The 18,745-nt window shown below is 44.2% G+C and overlaps 1 protein-coding gene and 2 long non-coding RNA genes across 3 annotated transcripts; all 3 read right to left on the bottom strand.

Annotated features, from left to right (window-relative positions):
• Positions 1–6,156: 6,156 nt before the first annotated feature.
• LOC123179938 (uncharacterized) lies at positions 6,157–8,788 on the bottom strand. Its single transcript, XR_006490624.1, has 9 exons — positions 8,479–8,788; positions 8,086–8,361; positions 7,825–8,003; positions 7,666–7,736; positions 7,470–7,553; positions 7,217–7,372; positions 7,013–7,099; positions 6,800–6,928; positions 6,157–6,700 (listed from the first exon to the last, which is right to left on the bottom strand). It is a non-coding gene; the product is annotated as an uncharacterized lncRNA (long non-coding RNA).
• A 1,431-nt stretch (positions 8,789–10,219) lies between these two features.
• LOC123156977 (putative disease resistance protein RGA4) lies at positions 10,220–14,355 on the bottom strand. The gene is made up of 2 exons (XM_044575186.1): positions 14,278–14,355; positions 10,220–13,291 (listed from the first exon to the last, which is right to left on the bottom strand). The coding sequence occupies exons 1-2, from the start codon at positions 14,353–14,355 to the stop codon at positions 10,220–10,222; spliced, it is 3,150 nt and encodes a 1,049-aa protein (XP_044431121.1).
• A 2,560-nt stretch (positions 14,356–16,915) lies between these two features.
• On the bottom strand, positions 16,916–17,679 carry LOC123179937 (uncharacterized). The gene is made up of 2 exons (XR_006490623.1): positions 17,421–17,679; positions 16,916–17,234 (listed from the first exon to the last, which is right to left on the bottom strand). It is a non-coding gene; the product is annotated as an uncharacterized lncRNA (long non-coding RNA).
• Between the last annotated feature and the right edge of the window lie 1,066 nt (positions 17,680–18,745).

Raw genomic sequence — 18,745 nt, 5'->3', positions numbered from 1 at the left:
GGCGACCCATTTTCTTTGCTGGGACTGACCAGATTTTTGGCTGCGATCCAACGACGGCGATCCATTTGTTTTGTTGGAACCATGCATTGTTTTTGCCGGAATCATGTTTCTTTGCTAGAACCATGCATTTTGGTTTGTTGGTCATGCTATTGCTTTTTTGAGAAACAATTTTTTTTCCTGGAACTATGAGTTGTTTTTGTTGGAACCATACTTTTTGTTTGTTCTAACCATGCATTTTTTGTTTTGTTGGGTGCCATTGCTTTGGGTTCCTTGGGGCAAAATCACAACGATGCGAGGAGGAAGAACCCGTGGCATGAATCTAACGACTATGAGGCGTTGCATTGGAGATTAGACGCGTGGTGCACGATCGACCGAAATAAAATGGAAGAAGATACCTTCAAAGCAAAGTTGGTCAAACGGGCCGTGATAGCTAGGCCGACCCGGTAGCACACCGCACGATTACGATGGGCAAGGCTGTGCCGTGCCGAGCCAGCCCATTTGGCCAGCTCTGCTTCAAAGTGCGCCGCCCTGCTCTGTTGCAACTCCGGGACCTCCTATAGGGCGTGTGGACCGCTGGGAGAAGCGGTAGTGCGCACCCCTCGCTCCCCCAGCGCGCCCGTATGGGCCGGCCCATGTCCGAGCGCCCTATTTTTTTTCTTTTTTCCTTTCTTTTCGGGTTTTTGGTTTTCATTTAAATAGTTCGCGATTAAAAAGTTCCAAAACTTAAGATGCGCATTTTGAACAAAAAAAGAGGAATCATGAAAATGTTCAAGAATTCAAAAAATGTTCACGAATTTAAAATTTGTTCATCAAATTTTAAAAATGTTCATAGTTTTAAAAAAATCACGATTTAAAGAAAACTTTTGCAAATTCAAAAATTGTTCACGGTTGAAGGAATGTTCATGAGTTTGAAAAATGTTCATGGTTGAAGGAACGTTCATGAATTTGAAAATTGTTCACTGTTTTGCAAAATTGTTCATAAATTTCAAAAAATGTTCATGATTTAAAAAAATCAAAAATTCAAAAAAATTCATAAATTTTAAAATTGTCATAGTTTCAGAAAATGTACAAGATTTCAGAAAAAAAACTTGTGCAAATTCAAAAAATGTTCACGGTTGAAGGAATGTTTACAAATTTGATTTTCTTTCACTATTTCGAAAAATTGTTCATGAATTTCAAAAAAACACGATATTCAGAAAATGATCATGATTTTGAAAAATGTTTTTGAAATTTATCAAAAATATTTTCACAATTTCGAAAAATGTTCATGATTTGAGAGAATGTTGGCAATTTTGAAACATGTTCACGAATTTAAAATATTTTCGCAAATTGAGGAAACGAAAATGAAAAAAAAGAAAGAAAAAGAAAACAGAAAAATACACATAAAAGAAAAATAATGAGGACGCGCAGGGAGCCGGGGGGTGCGTGCTATGGCGCTTGGGGCGCCCTATGCGCCATATATCAGTAGGTGAAATGAACATGGATTAGATTCAAGTGGAGGCAACATGTGGTGCACATCGAAAGTACTACTAATCCAAACTAGATCAAGTTTGGATTAGTAGTACTTCCTAGTTTGGATTAGTAGTACTTTCGACATGCACCACATGTTGCCTTCACTTGAATCTACTCCACGTTTATTTCACCCACTGTTATATATCATAACTAATCATGATCATAAAATTATATGATGACAGTACTGTATATAAAACCACAATGAAAATAAGTTATATTTTTAAAAATACAGGAAAAGTTAGCAGCAACGCTTTTCTGAAGAAGTGCTACTGCTACTTAGTACTATCAGTAGCGCTTACTATAGAAAATCGCTACTGCTACTAGTTAGCTGTAGCGCCTTAGTGGTAGCGCTTGCACAAGCGCTACTACTAGTTTAAAAACAAGCGCTACTACTAGGGTTTTCCTAGTAGTGCACGAAGAAAGAAATATTTGTAAACAGAGATTAAAGTTGATGTATTTTTCTTTAAAAAGTATATTGTTTCTATAAGATAAGTGACACTTGCCAGAAACAAGGAAAAAGAAAGATAAAGGGAAACGATTAACACCGGCCGACCGCTTCGTCGCAACGCACGTGTCCAGTAGATCCTACTCATGGAAGCCTCGTGTTACCTTATCCTTTCCCCCGTCTGCCTTATCTCTTTCTTCTTCCCCCATCACCCCCTTTCCGCCAAAAGAAAACACACCTCCATCTATCACTAGGCTGCAGTGTGCGCAAGTTTGTTTCTTGAGGCTTTCCCCATGGCGGAGTACGATGAGGAGCGCATGGCCATTGTGGCCGCCAAGATACTTCTCAGCCTCCAGAGCAGGAAGTTGGTGCAGTGACTCGAGTGGTTCTGCAGCAGTCCAATGACAGCGGCCGCTCTACTCCAAGTTTCGTGGTCGCAACTTCTGAGTTGTAGGATATCCCCTCGATGTTGGAACTGGCAAGTCCGGAACCTAGAGACGGCGGCTCCTACCAGCAACCGCGATACTGTCAGCGGTGCTGGGAATGGCATCGACGACCCTTTTTCTTTGCTGGGGCCGACCAGATTTTTTGCTGCGATCCAACGATGGCGATCCATTTGTTTTGCTCCATTTGTTTTGCTGGAACCATGTATTGTTTTTGCTGGAATCATGCTTTTTTGTTAGAACCATGCATTTTGGTTTGTTGGTCATGCCATTGCTTTTTTGAGAAACCGTGTTTTTTTTGCTGGAACCATGAGTTGTTTTCGTTGGAACCATACTTTTTGCTTGTTGTAACCATGCATTTTTGGTTTTTTTGGGCACCATTGCTTTGCGTTCCTGGGGCAAAATCACAATGATGCGAGGAGGAAGAACCCGTGGCCTAAATCTAACGGCTATGAGACGTTGCATTAGAGATTAGGCGTGTGGGGCTGCGACCGACCGAAATAAAAGGGAAGAATACCTTCAAAGCAAAGTTGGTCAAACGGGCCGTGATAGCTAGGCCGACCCGGTAGCACGCCGCACGATTACGATGGGCTAGGCCGTGCCGTGCCGAGCCAGCCCATTTGGCCAGCTCTACTTCAAAGTGCGCCGCCCTGCTCTGTTGCAACTCCGAGACCTCCTATAGGGCGTGTGGAGCGCTGGGAGAAGCGGTAGCGCGCACCCCTCGCTCCCCCAGCGCGCCCGTATGGGCCGACCCATGTCCGAGCGCCCCATTTTTTTTCTTTTTTCCTTTTTCTTTTCGGGTTTTTGGTTTTCTATTTAAATAAAGTTCGCGATTAAAAAGTTCCAAAACTTAAAAGATGCGCATTTTGAAAAAAAAGAGGAATCATGAAAATGTTCAAGAATTCAAAAAATGTTCACGAATTTAAAATTTGTTCATCAAATTTTAAAAATGTTCATAGTTTTCAAAAAACAAAAATCATGATTTAAAGACAACTTTTGCAAATTCAAAAATTGTTCAAGGTTGAAGGAATGTTCATGAATTTGAAAAATGTCCATGGTTGAAGGAACGTTCATGAATTTCAAAATTGTTCACTGTTTTGAAAAATTGTTCATAAATTTCAAAAAATGTTCATGATTTCAAAAAAATCATTCAAAAAATTTCATAAATTTTAAATTGTTCATAGTTTCAGAAAATGTACAAGATTTCAGAAAAAAACTTGTGCAAATTCAAAAAGTGTTCAAGGTTGAAGGAATGTTTACGAATTTGATTTGCTTTCACTATTGCGAAAAAAATTCATGAATTTCAAAAAATGTTCACGATATTCAGAAAATGATCATGATTTCGAAAAAAGTTTTTGAATTTATCAAAAATATTTTCACAATTTCGAAAAATGTTCATGATTTTAGAGAATGTTGGCAATTTTGAAACATGTTCATGAATTTAAAATATTTTCGCAAATTGAGGAAACGAAAATGAAAAAAAAAGAAAGAAAAAGAAAAAGAAAACAGAAAAATAAAGAAGACGCGCAGGGAGGGGGGGGGCGTGTTATGGCGCTTGGGGGCGCCCTATGCGCCATATATTGGTAGGGGAAATGAACATGGATTAGATTCCAGTGGAGGCAACATGTGGTGCACATCGAAAGTACTACTAATCCAAATTAGATCAAGTTTGGATTAGTAGTACTTTCTAGTTTGGATTAGTAGTACTTTCGACATGCACCACATGTTGCCTCCACTTGAATCTACTCCACGTTTATTTCACTCACTGTTATATATAATAATTAATCATGATCATAAAATCATATGATGAAAGTACTGCATATAAAACCACAACGAAAATAAGCTGTATTTTTAAAAATACAAGAAAAGTTAGCAGCAACGCTTTTCTGAAGAAGCGTTACTGCTACTTAGTACTATCAATAGCGCTTACTATAGAAAAGCGCTACTGCTAACTAGGTATAGCAGTAGCGCTTCCTTTCCAGCGCTACTGCTACTAGTTAGCTGTAGCGCCTTAGTGGTAGCGCTTGCACAAGGCTACTACTAGCTTAAAAACAAGCACTACTACTAAGGTTTTCCCTAGTAGTGCACGAAGAAAGAAATATTTGTAAACATAGATTAAAGTTGATGTATTTTTCTTTAAGAAGTATATTGTTTCTATAAGATAAGTGACACTTGCCAGAAAAGGAAAAAGAAAGATAAAGGGAAACGATTAACACCGGCCGACCGCTTCGTCGCAACGCACGTGTCCAGTAGATCCTACTCATGGAAGCCTCGTGTTACCTTATCCTTTCCCCCGTCTGCCTTATCTCTTTCTTCTTCCCCCATCACCCCCTTTCCGCCAAAAGAAAACACACCTCCATCCATCACTAGGCTGCAGTGTGCGCAAGTTTGTTTCTTGAGGCTTTCCCCATGGCGGAGTACGATGAGGAGCGCATGGCCATTGTGGCCGCCAAGATACTTCTCAGCCTCCAGAGCAGGAAGTTGGTGCAGTGACTCGAGTGGTTCTGCAGCAGTCCAATGACAGCGGCAGCTCTACTCCAAGTTTCGTGGTCGCAACATCTGAGTTGTAGGATATCCCCTCGATGTTGGAACTGGCAAGTCCGGAACCTAGAGACGGCGGCTCCTACCAGCAACCGCAATACTGTCAGCGGTGCTGGGAATGGCATCGACGACCCTTTTTCTTTGCTAGGGCCGACCAGATTTTTTGCTGCGATCCAACGATGGCGATCCATTTGTTTTGCTGGAACCACGTATTGTTTTTGCTGGAATCATGTTTTTTTTGTTAGAACCATGCATTTTGGTTTGTTGGTCATGCCATTGCTTTTTTGAGAAACCGTGTTTTTTTTGCTGGAACCATGAGTTGTTTTCGCTGGAACCATACTTTTTGCTTGTTGTAACCATGCATTTTTGGTTTTTTTGGGCACCATTGCTTTGCGTTCCTGGGGCAAAATCACAACGATGCGAGGAGGAAGAACCCGTGGCCTAAATCTAACGGCTATGAGACGTTGCATTAGAGATTAGGTGTGTGGGGCTGCGACAAACCGAAATAAAAGGGAAGAAGATACCTTCAAAGCAAAGCTGGCCAAACGGGCCGTGATAACTAGGCCGACCCGATAGCACGCCTACACGGCACGTGCTAAACGGGCCAGGCCCGGCACGCCAGGGGCCGTGCCTGGGCCTGAAGGCTGAGCACGCGGGGCGGCACGACACAGCCCGCTTATTTATTTTATTCTTATTTAGAATTTTTTAAATATACATGGCCAAAAAAAAATAGATCAATAGGTCAAAAACAGCCTAGCAGGCCGGCAGCCTAACAGGCCTGGCGTGCTTCTGGGCCGTCCCTGGGCTAGTGGGGGCAGCACGTGTTCCGGCACAGCATGGCCCGGCTAATAATCATGCCACGGCGGGCCGGGCCGTGCCAGGCACGATTACGATGGGCTGGGCCGTGCCGAGCCAGCCCATTTGGCCAGCTCTGAAACTCCACCATCCCCATCGACCTCCAAATGAATCCATCTCCCTCCCATTCATCGCCGCCGAAAAAGGTTCTAGTCGCGGCTGCGGGGGAGCTCCGGGGCTGAGGCCGCCGTGGGGCGAAAAGGAAATGTGGTGGAGGCGGCCGGCGATGGCGAGGTCCGGGCGGTTCTGCGTGCAGGGCTATACGGCGCCCAGCTCTTGGCTGCCGGCACCGGGTAGATCTGGAACCAAGCAGCGCTCCGGCAGTTCCTCCCAGTCTCAGGTCAGTCTAGTTTGGATCAGAAAGAGATTTGGCACAAAACATAAGAGACCCCTGTATATCTGCTCAATTTGCAATTTTAAGAAGGCCTAGCTGTCTAGGGACTGGGGACATCAGATTGAGGCCTGCCCTCTTATAGTAGAGTACAACAATCAAATGAGCGAGCCTTACAATTTCTCCCACCCATTCACTCATTACATTCTTCATTAAGTGTTGAATATGAAACAAGGCGCAACCGAATTTGACTAGAAATAACTGGGGGAACATCAACACATCGTCAACATTGCGCCCTTGGGGATTTTTATCTACACCTCTGTGCTCTGCTGAATGCATCACCATCAACTGGTCGAGATGGCTGAGGAAGCTCTTACAGCGAGGGCTGCAGCGGTGCAGCTGACAGTAGATCATCCTGACTGTCTGTGCTCAACTGGATCGGTGGCGAACAAGACAACATTGAGCGTGGACTGTGCCACCGACTGTCGATAACAGTCATGGTAAGCCTTCGAATCATCCTCTGAACCCCTCTGTGTAGGTGTTTGTCTGACAGGGAGCAAACTGAAGGAACACCTGAAGGACGATCATTGCCAATAATATCGCACAAAAACTAAGTGCCAAACAACAAAAGCATATTCAGGAAGCTAATTATCATGCCAAAACCATACGTACCTGCAGACTGGAGTCACAAAAGCAGAACTGGATACCGTTCTGATCTTCAGAATGTCTGGAGAATCGCACAATCTTAGGGACAGCCGCTCCTTGCAGAGGCACTTGATTTAATGATTGATTTCTCTGAACCTTTTAAATAGTGGCCACTGAAATCAATATTCCAAAAAAGTGGTGGCAGAATTTCTGAGAAGATAGCTGCAACTCAATACATACTTCTGTAGTGGATGTTGCCTGCTGGTGGAACATATATTCTGTGGCAGGACTGGACCCCCATAGTTTCAGGAACCATCCGCTTTAATCCTACAAGAATAAATCAGTAAGACACGCAAGAAATCCAAGGTTCAAACAACTCAGCTAGGGACTGTATAAAGGGTAATTAACACAAATGCAGAAAGAATCTCACGGTAGAAGAATTACATTTGTAGCACCATGTAGAAGATCTACACCATTAGCTAATATAGCTGCTCTACTACATGTATTCTATAATCTGGGGCTTGAGGTTGAGGGCGAATTTTGCTGCTTTAGATGTGCACATGACAAAACACAGAAGGATAATAGCAACGCCTGGCAGCCCTGTCAGCATTCAGAAGCGATGAAAAAGTAAGCACAGGCCACAGGGGCATAAAGAAGCAAGCACATTATTTTTCAACCAAAAAGCTGGGTTACTAACATGGTAGAAACTGAGAGTTGGTCGTATTTGCTGTCGTCGCATGTTCCATGTTTTTTTCACAAAGTGAAAGGTCTGCTTCCAGTTCTGAAAGAAGAATACAAAATGTACCACCTTAAAGAAAGGGTGCTGTAGAATAGATATTCACCAGGAGTCATGCAACCGAAAGTAAAGTTTAGAAAATATAATAGATATTCACCATTCTAAGTGTAATACACCATTCTGAAAGTAAGGGTGCTGTAGCCCAGGACAGAACAGAAAGCTACCAAGCTGTCGAAGACATCAATAGTTCTTGTTAGAAAAGGAAGCTGAATTGGATTAATATTTCTGTACTTCAGATAGCAGGATTGGATTGTACCAGGGAGCTTGTCTTTAGTCCTATCAAATAGCGTCTGGCTGAGGATCTTTCTTGGCTTTGTAAGCGCGAGCAGGAGCCCGGATATGTGCACATGGGAAGGTGCAAACACCAACAGGAATCCTCTGTGTAGGTGTTTGTCGACATGGAGCAAACTGAAAGGAACACCTGAAGGACGATCACTGCCATATGGCACAAAAAGGTCAGTGCCAAACAACAAAAGCATATTCTGGAAGCTAATGATCAAGTGAAAACCATACATACCTGCAGACTGGAGTCACAATAGCAGAACTGGATACCATTCTGATCTTCAGAATATCTGGAGAATCGTACAATCTTAAAGATCGCTGCTCCTGATAGGCGTGAGTAAGGTGACACCAGATGCCAACAATCTCAATCACAATCTCTGAAAATTTTCAAATCAATGCCAACAAGTGGCGGCAGAACTTCTGAGAACATATCTGCCACTTAATACATACTTTTGCATTGCCTGCTGGCGGAACATATCTTCTGTAGCAGGAGAAAGCATCCACTTTAATCCTACAAGAACAATTTGGTATGAGACCCGAGAAATCTAAGGTTCAAACAACTCAGCGAGCGCCTGTAGGTAGTGCGATTAACACGAATGCAGAAAAAAATTCACAGTAGAAGAATTACATTGGTATCACTCTGTTGAAGAACGAGGCCCATCTGGTGTCACCTCAGGCTTCAAATTGAGCATCCATCTGTTCCATGCACACTGTAATATGCCATTCTGAAATTAGGGATGCTGTAGTCCAAGACAGAACAGAAAGCTACCAAGCCTGTTGAAGAAATTAATAGTTCTTGTTAGAAAAGGGAAGCTTCACAGAATTATATAGTATCTCTGTCCTTCTGTAGTCAAGCAAAAACAGAAACCATGAATGGACTGTAAATGAATTAACTGACACCTCTATAAAATGTATCTCCAATGCAGGAATAATTTCAGCACAGCAAGACGGATTACCTTTACACCATCCTGAGAAATTCACCACCAGCTAGATATCTTCTCTGCTACAAAGGCAAGGTGCTTGAACTTCTATGTGCTCACAGTATGGCAAAATTTTGTTTCAAGCACTGCTTAATTACAAGCAGCCTGGACATAGAGCAGGATGCCATTCTATGATTCAGAGTGTTCAGGTGTGGTTGATCCTCCCGCAGGGACTGGAAAAAAGAAGACCTGATACCCTTCAGACAAAGGCACTAATTTGATGGAAATAAGAATAATCTAAGGGATAACAGAAAAGGCAAATTGGGTCTAAAGAAAAGAAAATACTGGAGAGCAACAGTATAGCACCTCTGCTTCACGGTTAATAATGCCAATTGTATTGGCCGTAGCGGTTTTACTGTTGACATATTGCTGTGACAAAACACGCAAGCATAATTCCATGATTCTGGCCTCAGTTCCTGCGATACAAAAGACTCTGCTGAAGATATTCTCGTGTTTACAACTGAAGGCATTTTGCTGAACAGTACCATGTGAATTATGTTACCATATTTAGTTGAAGTTAGTGTCTCGTATGTCCTTTATTTGACATTGAGAGCTGAAGCATGATGAGGATGGTGATGGCACCAATCATCAACACAAAGCTAACAGCAGAGAAGGAGTGAAGAAAGTGCCCATAGCAGCTCTGTCAAAATTCAGAAGCGATGAAAAAAGTAAGCATTGGAGCATAACGAAGCAAGCACATTAATATTCAAACAAAAAGCTTGTAAATTGGCATGGCCAGAAGCTACCACCATTGCAGAATGGAGAGTTGGTTACATCTGTGGTCGCGAATGTCCATTATTCGTAAGGTCTGCTTCCAGTCCTGAAAGAAGATATCGCCTTAAGTTTTCCACACGCTTGCAAATTGTTTACTTGATGAGATTCTTTCAGAAAGTTAAAATTTAAAAATATAAGAGATATTCACCTCTAGGTCCATATGGTGTCACCTTAGCCTTCAAATTTAGCATGCAGCCGCTCTATTCAAATTCCAAAAGTAAATGCGCTGTAGTCTGCGACTGAACAAGAGCTACGAAGCCTGTTGAAGAAATTAATAGTTCTTGTTAGAAAATGGTAAGCTGCATAAGAATTAACTAATAGTATCTCTGTAATTTTTGTAGACAAGGAAACACAGGAATCAGCTACGGACTGTGAATGAAATCATATAAGTGAAGGAGCTGGAGTCAGCTTTCCATGTACTAACCAGCTGATTTGTGTGCAAATGCAGATTTACGGTGCATAGCAGCCTGCTAGATTTCACAACTTCTGTACACATTGCAACAGTGGTAGTGGAACTTGCTAGCCTGTAAGAGATGAGAAGTTGAGATAAAGCAGGGTGAAGAAGCAAGCCGCACTTACGTAAAAGAAGAGGTAGGTGACAAGTGTTACCTTGGGTTACTCGTACTGTACAGATAAATCCGGGTTTGTTATTCTGATTTTCTCAATTTGCTCCTTAACCTCGGTCCTGCAAGGCCTTATGCGTAGGTTTTGCAGTGAAACAGGGAAGCCCTCCTTGGGTATGGATTGGACTTCACAACACCAAAGGACCTCTAAGTTCTCCAGTGAATAAAGGCGATGCAACCCTCGTGGGAGGGACTGCAGAGCCCCACAACCATCAAATCCGAGGTGTCGGAGTGATGTGAGGAGCTGAAGCGCCTTTTCTTGCTCTTCCGTGAAGCTTTTGACCCGGTGATCATGGCAGAAGATCACTGTGTGGATGGTAGTGGCAATGAGGTTGCAGATGGGAGCGACAAGCACTGCCGAGATGCTCTCCACCTTGAGCTGTTCCAATTGGAAGGATCCTGCAGGCATTACTCTGCTACTTGCCACCTCTGAGAGCAGATCCGCTGCTATAGATTCAGGACAACTTCTGTCCCATCTGCAGTTAAATACCACCAATACCTTCAGGTTTACTGTGATCAGCGGATTGAATCCATCCACTGTTAACTTGACACAATCTTTTAGTGTCAGATGGGTGAGAGACGTGAGGTTTGAGAGCAGAGCCATTGACTGTATGCTTGACTCAGTTGAAATACCAAGCTTCTTGAGGGAAGCAGGGAAAGGCTTCATTGTCCCAGTTCCTCCTCCTGCTTCTTCCACGGAACACCCAGAGAAGAAGTTGCCACATCTACATATCATCAATGACTCCAGCGATGCCATGTCCTGTATTCTCAACTGACGCACTCCAGAAATCTTCTTCAAAACGAGTTTGGTGAGGTATGGTAGCTGCCCAAAAGGTGGAAGAGTGTCCCAAGACAACCCTTCCAGATGGAGAGCCCCTAGCTGTTTCAGCAAAATGTCAACACACAACCAGCTGGGACCAACAGCACCACCATGATTTGCAATGCAAAGCTCTCTAAGATCAGGATGTGGTTGAAGACCATCAAGAACATCACCATCTACAGTCCGTTCTTCACTGCCCCAAACTAATGTTAACTTCTTCAGATTCCTTTTGGACTTCAGTTTGGCTTCACTAGCTTCTTCTTTGGTTGCTACCTTTTCGAGATTGCATATTCTGAGTTCTCCTCCAAGCTCTGTCATTTCCCCCAGCTCTCTTAATTCAAATCCAACACTCTCTTTCTTAACACAGAATTCTTTTAGTTCCCGTAGATACTTCATCTTTCCAACCTCAGGAACACTGGAGTGGAGTTCTTTCTTAGCAATGAAGTCTTGCAAATTCACAAGGCGGTTAATGTCTTTTGGAACATTAGAACTACCATGCCAATCTTCTAGGTCTAAGAATTTCAAGTGATAAAATCTTGATAGTGTGCTAGGTAATGCCATCTCTATGCCATAAGGTGATCCAAGTTTGAGGTACTGGAGGTGGATAAGTTTTGAAAAGCCTTTTGGCAAATCATCCAGGGATTTCACAACTATAAATAGGACATGCAGACTATCTACTTCCTCAAACGTATCTTTTAAAATACCAGCAAAATTTCCTTGATATTCACAGAAAATCATCAAAGTCCGTAAATTTGCAATGTCTATCCTAGTTTTTAGTTTACTCACTTCTTCAAGAAAATTTTCATCATATGTATCTTTCAAAGTGATAGACAGGTGTCGAATAGATTGTGGAACTGTGTCAGATTTAAAATCTGATCCACTTATGTTGAGGCATTCTTGTACTGAAACCTTTTGAGATAGGTCATGCAATAACTTATGCATTATATAGTTTTGACCAATCAAATCATCTGCCTTAAGAAGAAAACCATTGTCCACTAGTTCTTCCAAATAATTTGTATCGTCTTGGTGAGTAGAGTCTATGATGCCTACCGCAGTCAAAAAACGATTCATTTCTAAATGACTAAACCTATGACCTTTTGGGAAAAGGGCACAGTAGGAAAAGCATTTTTGCAGGAGAAAAGGGAGGTAGTCGTAGCTAGTGTACAGTGATGACATAATATCGTCACCGTCTTTACTACATTCCCATTCCTTGTGTTCAAGAACTGCCATCCAATGTTCCTGAGACATGTTTTTCCTCAATAGTCGACTGGCTGTTTTGGCTGCTAGAGGGTCACCCATTAACTTATATGCAATTTCTCTTGCGATACCACTCAAAATGTCAATGTAACCTTCAGGTCTGTCGAGTTCACCAAAGATACGTTCTTCAAAGAATGCGAAGAAGTCATTAGGCTCCAAACCTTGCAGTTCTAGTGGTAGTTGATCAACTGTTTTCATCATATCTGCTAGTTTTGGAAACCGAGTTGTGACAATTATCATGCTGCCTTTGGCTTCCCCCTTTGTGAACGGAGCTAACAGACTTTTCCATTCAGACATATTATCACATTTCCATACATCATCCAAGACAACTAAAAACCTTTTAGATCTCAGTCTCTGTGCAATGTATTCTTGAATGCTGCTTAAGCTATTTGTTTCATGTGTAGTTTTGCTTTCTTCTTCTTCAGTAGCAGGCATGCAGCTTAGGATTTGCTGGTTTAGCTTAAGCACATCGAAATCAGTGGATACAGATATCCAGACCCTGGCACTAAAGTGTTCTCGGGTCCTTGTGTCATTATACAGGTGTTGAGTAAGTGTTGATTTTCCAATACCGCCTGGTCCAACTATGGGAAGAATAGAAAGGGTTTCACAGCAGCTGGTGATACAATTTATGGTTTTCTCAAAAATGTCCTCTCTACCATACAGTCTATCTTGTGAAATCGTTGATCCTACAAGAGGCCGTGTTAGGGTTACAGTTGTGCTGCTATGGGGTGTAACACTGAGCAATTTGGAGAGCATATCGCACAATGCATGTATATCCTTGGTCACTAACTTAATTTTCTTGGACATAGACACTCTATCAAATGTCAACTCATCAACATGACTGGCACTATCAGACTTGGTGCCAGTTTGTGGCTTATTGATACATGAACATGAAAATAGTGGAAGCCACTTGTTACCGATGGTGTGGCGAGCTGCATGGCCTTGGTTGCCAGTTTGTGGCTTATTGATACATGAACATGAAAATAGCTAATTTGTCTGGCACCTCAGTTTTATCTGTTCCACACGCTAGAAAATCGGAACAGATTAGCCACATGCGCTTTGTCTGACACGGCAAAAAGTTTAGTCCTCCCTAATCTCAATTAGAATTAGCGAGTTCACTAGACGTCTTGCATCAGCTTTGCGTCGCGCAGTGTGGTTCACTTTCCACCGTCTCCTCTCTGCATTAAATTCGACTGTTCCTGTCCATGGCAGACTACCCGTCCTCATTTACTGCGACGCCTGCCCAAAGCATGCTAGGTGCAGGTGTTGTCAACTCACTAGCTGTAGCTACAGCGTGCACTGCTAGGCATGGGCACTCACACTTCTCTCCACCACGAACCAATTTTCTAATCGAACGACCAAGCCAAAACCTTGGCAGCATGAGAACCCGGCACGAAACTACCCTAAACCTCAACCCGGCAAAAGAACACGTATGATGTCTGCAAAAGAACACGTATGATGTCTGGTAGACAGACTGATAGCACCCCTCTCCCACAAAGGAGGGCAGTATAACATCACAATTCGGTACATGAACAAATGCAGAGCCAAAATACAAAATAAAAATAAAATGCAAATGGTAAATTCAATTGAAACATAACAATCCGCCTCACAACAATGATATCAACAAACACAATTTTTCACCCAACTGGCAGTCTTCAACAAAATGGTCCATTCAATAGGAGTAAATAGCATAAAACTATTAGTTTACAGGCTATGGCTTCAAAAAACTATCACTTTTTAATTTTTCTCAGATAACTACCAAATCAGGGGTTGGCTGTTTCAAAAAAACCCCAAATTCTCTTTGTTAAAAAATTAAACATGTTTATGACAGGTCGGGCCCGCACCTAAACGATCTGTCTATTTGACCGTGTGTTTGACCGCATGTGGGTCCCACATGACAGTGTCGGTAAACTTTTCAAAAATGTCATCAGGTCCCTGCAAACTTTTCAAAACGCAATCGGGTCCCTGCAAACTTTTGAAAAAATGCAATCGGGTCCCTCCCCGTGGCTGTGCGCCAGCAGCCGGCGTGAGGGCCGCCGGCCAGCAGCCATGGCACCACCGTGGAGCTCCCTTCCGTCCCGGGCGATGCGTGGAGCTCCCTTCTCCTGGGCGCGGGACGGCAACGTCACCGACGGCCTCAGGCGCTACCTGGCGCGCTTCGGCTACGCGTCCACGCCTGACGACGCCGACGGCCAGCTCGTGGTGCGGCTCTACCAGTCCACCCTCGGCCTCCCCGTCACCGGCCGCCTCGACGCCCGCACGCTCGACCTCCTCGCCACCCCGCGCTGCGGCGTCCCGGACCTCCAGACGAACGCCACCGCCCGCTTCGCCTTCTTCGCCGGCCAGCCGCGCTGGGCGCGCGCGCCGGGCCACTTCCTGCTCACCTACGCCGACGCGTGGAACAACACCGGCGACTAGGTTGCGGGCCAGGCGGAAGGAGGCGGCTCGACGGGCTGGGTGCAGGCGGAGCTCCTTACCGGCCGCTGCCGCTTCTCCTGGGGGCGGCGCGCGGCTCGCGGCAGCCTGTGCTCCTGGGCGCGGCGGCCCTTGCCCCTGGGCGCGGCGGCTCGCGGCGGCCTTTGCTCCTGGGGGCGGCTCGCGGCGGCCCTTGCTCCTGGGCGCAGCGGCCCTTGCCCCTGGGCGCGGCGGCTCGCGGCGGCCGGCCCTTGCTCCTGGGCGCGGGGCGTGGTGGGGGTGGCCGTGGTCGGGCCTTTGCCGGGAGGAGGAGACGGGAGAGAAGAAATGGTAGGAGGAAGAAGAGACATCTTACACGTGGGTCCCACAATAAATTAACGGTCAAACAAAACGGTCAACTAACGGATCGTTTAGGTGCGGGCCCGACCTGTCATAAACTTGTTTAATTTTTTAACAACGAAGATTTTGGGTTTTTTGAAACAGCGAACCGCGCGACTGATAGGTTTTTGGGAAAAATTTAAAACCGGTAGTTTTTTGGAACCATAGCCTGTAAAGTAGTAGTTTTATGCTATTTACTCATCCAATAGTAAAGTCAGATTACACAATTCGCAGTTACATGAAACGGCACATACATAAGGATTTCATGAGTTGGAAACTCTTTGGCTAACAACAACAACCATCCAAAGAAAGTTAGCTTCAAATGGTCCAGTGTCCTTACCACACACAATTCGGAACACCAAATTCAAACATTTTGGCAATTTCCTTGGCTCGTTCGGAAAATCTCCACTATCAAGACATGTTGTGCTTTTGCACTCCACAAATCTTGCCAAAACGGACCTCTTCAAATGTTGCTCATAAGGCGGTTTATCCTAACCCTGTATCATTTTTTGAACAAACAGGCAAACGAATCAAAAGTGGGGCCATGACTTGTTGCCAACTGAACAAAACGACAGCCTAATCATAAAAAGAGACCCAATCTACATCAGGGTCTAGTATTCAGGCCACATCATTTCTAGTCTGATAATCAACAAAACAAAAATAAATGGCCTGAATCCTAAACCCTAATGTATGTTCATGGGTGTTCCAATCATCATCATCTACTGAGAAAATGAAAAAATATATACTATGGCTAATCATAAAAACATAACTAGGACACAAGATACCCGCCAAAAAAAAACTAGAATACAAGATAAAAATGAGGCGACTAAAAACAGAATAGAGCTAAAAGATAGCTTCATTTTTTTTACTCTGAAGATGTGCAGAACAAAAAGAAACGGCCTGCACACTAAACTCTATTGTGCGTTCATTTATTTTCCATTCATCATAGGCTAGCGATGAAGGAAAAACGGTTCATCTTAAACACTGCCTTTTCCCAATTAAGATAAATCTAACCTTTTTTAGTTCCAAATACACAACCAACTACCCATGATTAATTCAACAATGAGAGGGTGGACGGAACAATAGATCAAACTTCTCTAGATATACTACACATGACCGGTGAATCTAAGGCATAAGAAAGTGTTTCTAACACAAAGCAATTCAATACGGTCATGATCAAGGCATAATAAAGTGTTTCTAACACAACCGCAATGCATCATGCCTAATGACAACTAGCTTGAGATCCACTTCAGGTGTCCAAGACCGCTCTAAAATCAGTGCGCCACCGACCATTTCATCATACATCATGTACAAAATAAAACAAAATCTATCATGCAATACCTCTCATAAAACATATGACCTAGATAAGGATCTCCTTTTTCCATGAACAATAAATAATAACTGCAAGGCAGAAAATAAAAACAGAACAACACTGAATTTTACTGAGCATGGAGCATGGAGCAAATAGTGCCAAGTCACAAATATCCTTCCATATCACAAGTCGGTACACAAAATTCCATCAAAAACAACAGAGCATGGAGCAGCGCTAAGAGAATGGTAACCAATATGAATGATTAGCCCCTGAATTTTACTGAAGCATGCCACGCTGTTATGACTATGGAGTTATCTATATCATGCTACACCGACCGTACACGATGAGATCATGAGAAGTAATAGCATTGCAGTTTTCGGCAAAAAAAACAACAGTTGCATTTCTGAATTTACTAAGAACAGTTCCTAGGGTCGATGAACTTGCAGTAGCAGGTAAATAGCAGAACGGTACAGGATGAGAGCAATCGATCTGACCAAGACACGACAAGGCTATTAATTCTGCATTTTTTTCTTCAGACATGCCAAAAACTGAATCGCGTGGTAAAGCAACAATCAACCCACCAAGAATAAAAAAAATCCGCAATTATTGGTTTTGGCCAAGAAAAGTTTGTGTCTCAGAAACAGGAACGTCTAGCATTATCCGGGAAAGCAAACTACATCATTTTTTTTCGATGATCAAACTACATCATATGTACATGTCAAACCGCTGGTGGCCTCAGAGCAAACGTCAAAGCCGATGATGATGGAATCCCGCGACTACATGGGGAAGACATCAGAAATCGGCTTTGCCATCCCAACACGGATCCTGCAGAAAAGGGGATGGTGAGGCAAACAAACTCAAATCGATAGAATGGGACGCAGATCTAAGCCCGGCGGGCGGTCAACAAGAAAACGCACGCATGGCACTCAATACGAATGGAGCACATCTCGCTGGTGATGAACAATAACTAGAAGAAAAGCAAAGTACAGGATGTGATCCAGCCTCACTGACGGAAACAATGGAGAAAATGATTTCCCTCGACCAGATCCACGGACGAGGACCGGGTCCTCTGCAGATCCGGTGTTGCCCAGTCTTAGGTGATCTGGCCGCCGGAGTGGAAGATGACGCGGGATACGGGTAAACCGAAAATTAATTGAAATTTAATGTCCGCTTTTGTTTGGATATTACTCAAGCTGCCTTGAAGATGCCTCTGTACAAAGTGAAAAAAGAGGGAGAGGGGAAATGGCCGACAGACCACACTAGTCGCAGCTGGCTCCTGCTGTATGGAGTGGACAAGCGATGATACGAGAGACATGCTGGTGGGTGGCGAGTTAAATCGTGTCCCCACACCCGTCCCCATGACAGCCACCCAATGCCCGTCCCCATCCTATACCCGCTCGGATAAAAGTTTTTCCGGCCCCATCTCTGTTGACTTTTCATCCTCATTAATAAACTCATACACGTAATCAACAACAACCTTCAATAGCATTTCAATATAAAAAAACATTTCTGCATAATAAACAATATGTTGTGGCTAGGTTAGGAGTTTCTTAGGTCCTTTTTGTTGGAAATATGCCCTAGAAGAGAAGACCCAATCCTAAGCATAGCACAAAGATCGTGTAGTCCGTTTACTAGAGCTTTTCCAATGTCAAGTATCATTTCCTTAGACCATGAGATCGTGTAACTCCCGGATGCCGTAGGAGTGCTTTGGGTGTACCAAACTATAAAGGTACACTACAGATCCCGCTGTTGGTTATTGACCGGACAGTCGTCTCGGTCATGTCTGCGTGTCTCCCGAACCCGTAGGGTCTACACACTTAAGGTTCGGTGACGCTAGGGTTGTAGAGATATTAGTATGCGGAAACCTGAAAGTTGTTCGGAGTCCCGGATGAGATCCCGGACGTCACGAGGAGTTCCGGAATGGTCCGGAGGTGAAGAATTATATATAGGAAGTCCAGTTTCGGCCACCGAAAAAGTTTCGGGGGTTATCGGTATTGTACCGGGACCACCGGAAGGGTCCCGGGGGTCCACCGGGTGGGGCCACCTGTCCCGGAGGGCCCCATGGGCTGAAGTGGGGAGGGGAACCAGCCACTGGTGGGCTGGTGTGCCCCCTTTGGGCCTCCCCTGCGCCTAGGGGTGGGGGGCGCCCCACTTGGCTTGGGGGGCAAGCCACCCCCTTGCCCCCCCTCCTCAGATGGGACCCCTATATATAGTGGGGGGAGGGAGGGCAGCAGTACCCTAGCCCCTGGCGCCTCCCTCTCCCTCCCGTGACACCTCTCCCTCCCGCTTGTGCTTGGCGAAGCCCTGCCGGGGTCCCCGCTACTTCCACCACCACG

Source organism: Triticum aestivum, chromosome 1D (genome assembly GCF_018294505.1).
Source record: "Triticum aestivum cultivar Chinese Spring chromosome 1D, IWGSC CS RefSeq v2.1, whole genome shotgun sequence".
NCBI lineage: Eukaryota > Viridiplantae > Streptophyta > Magnoliopsida > Poales > Poaceae > Triticum > Triticum aestivum.
This window is presented reverse-complemented; position numbering and strand designations above follow the sequence as displayed.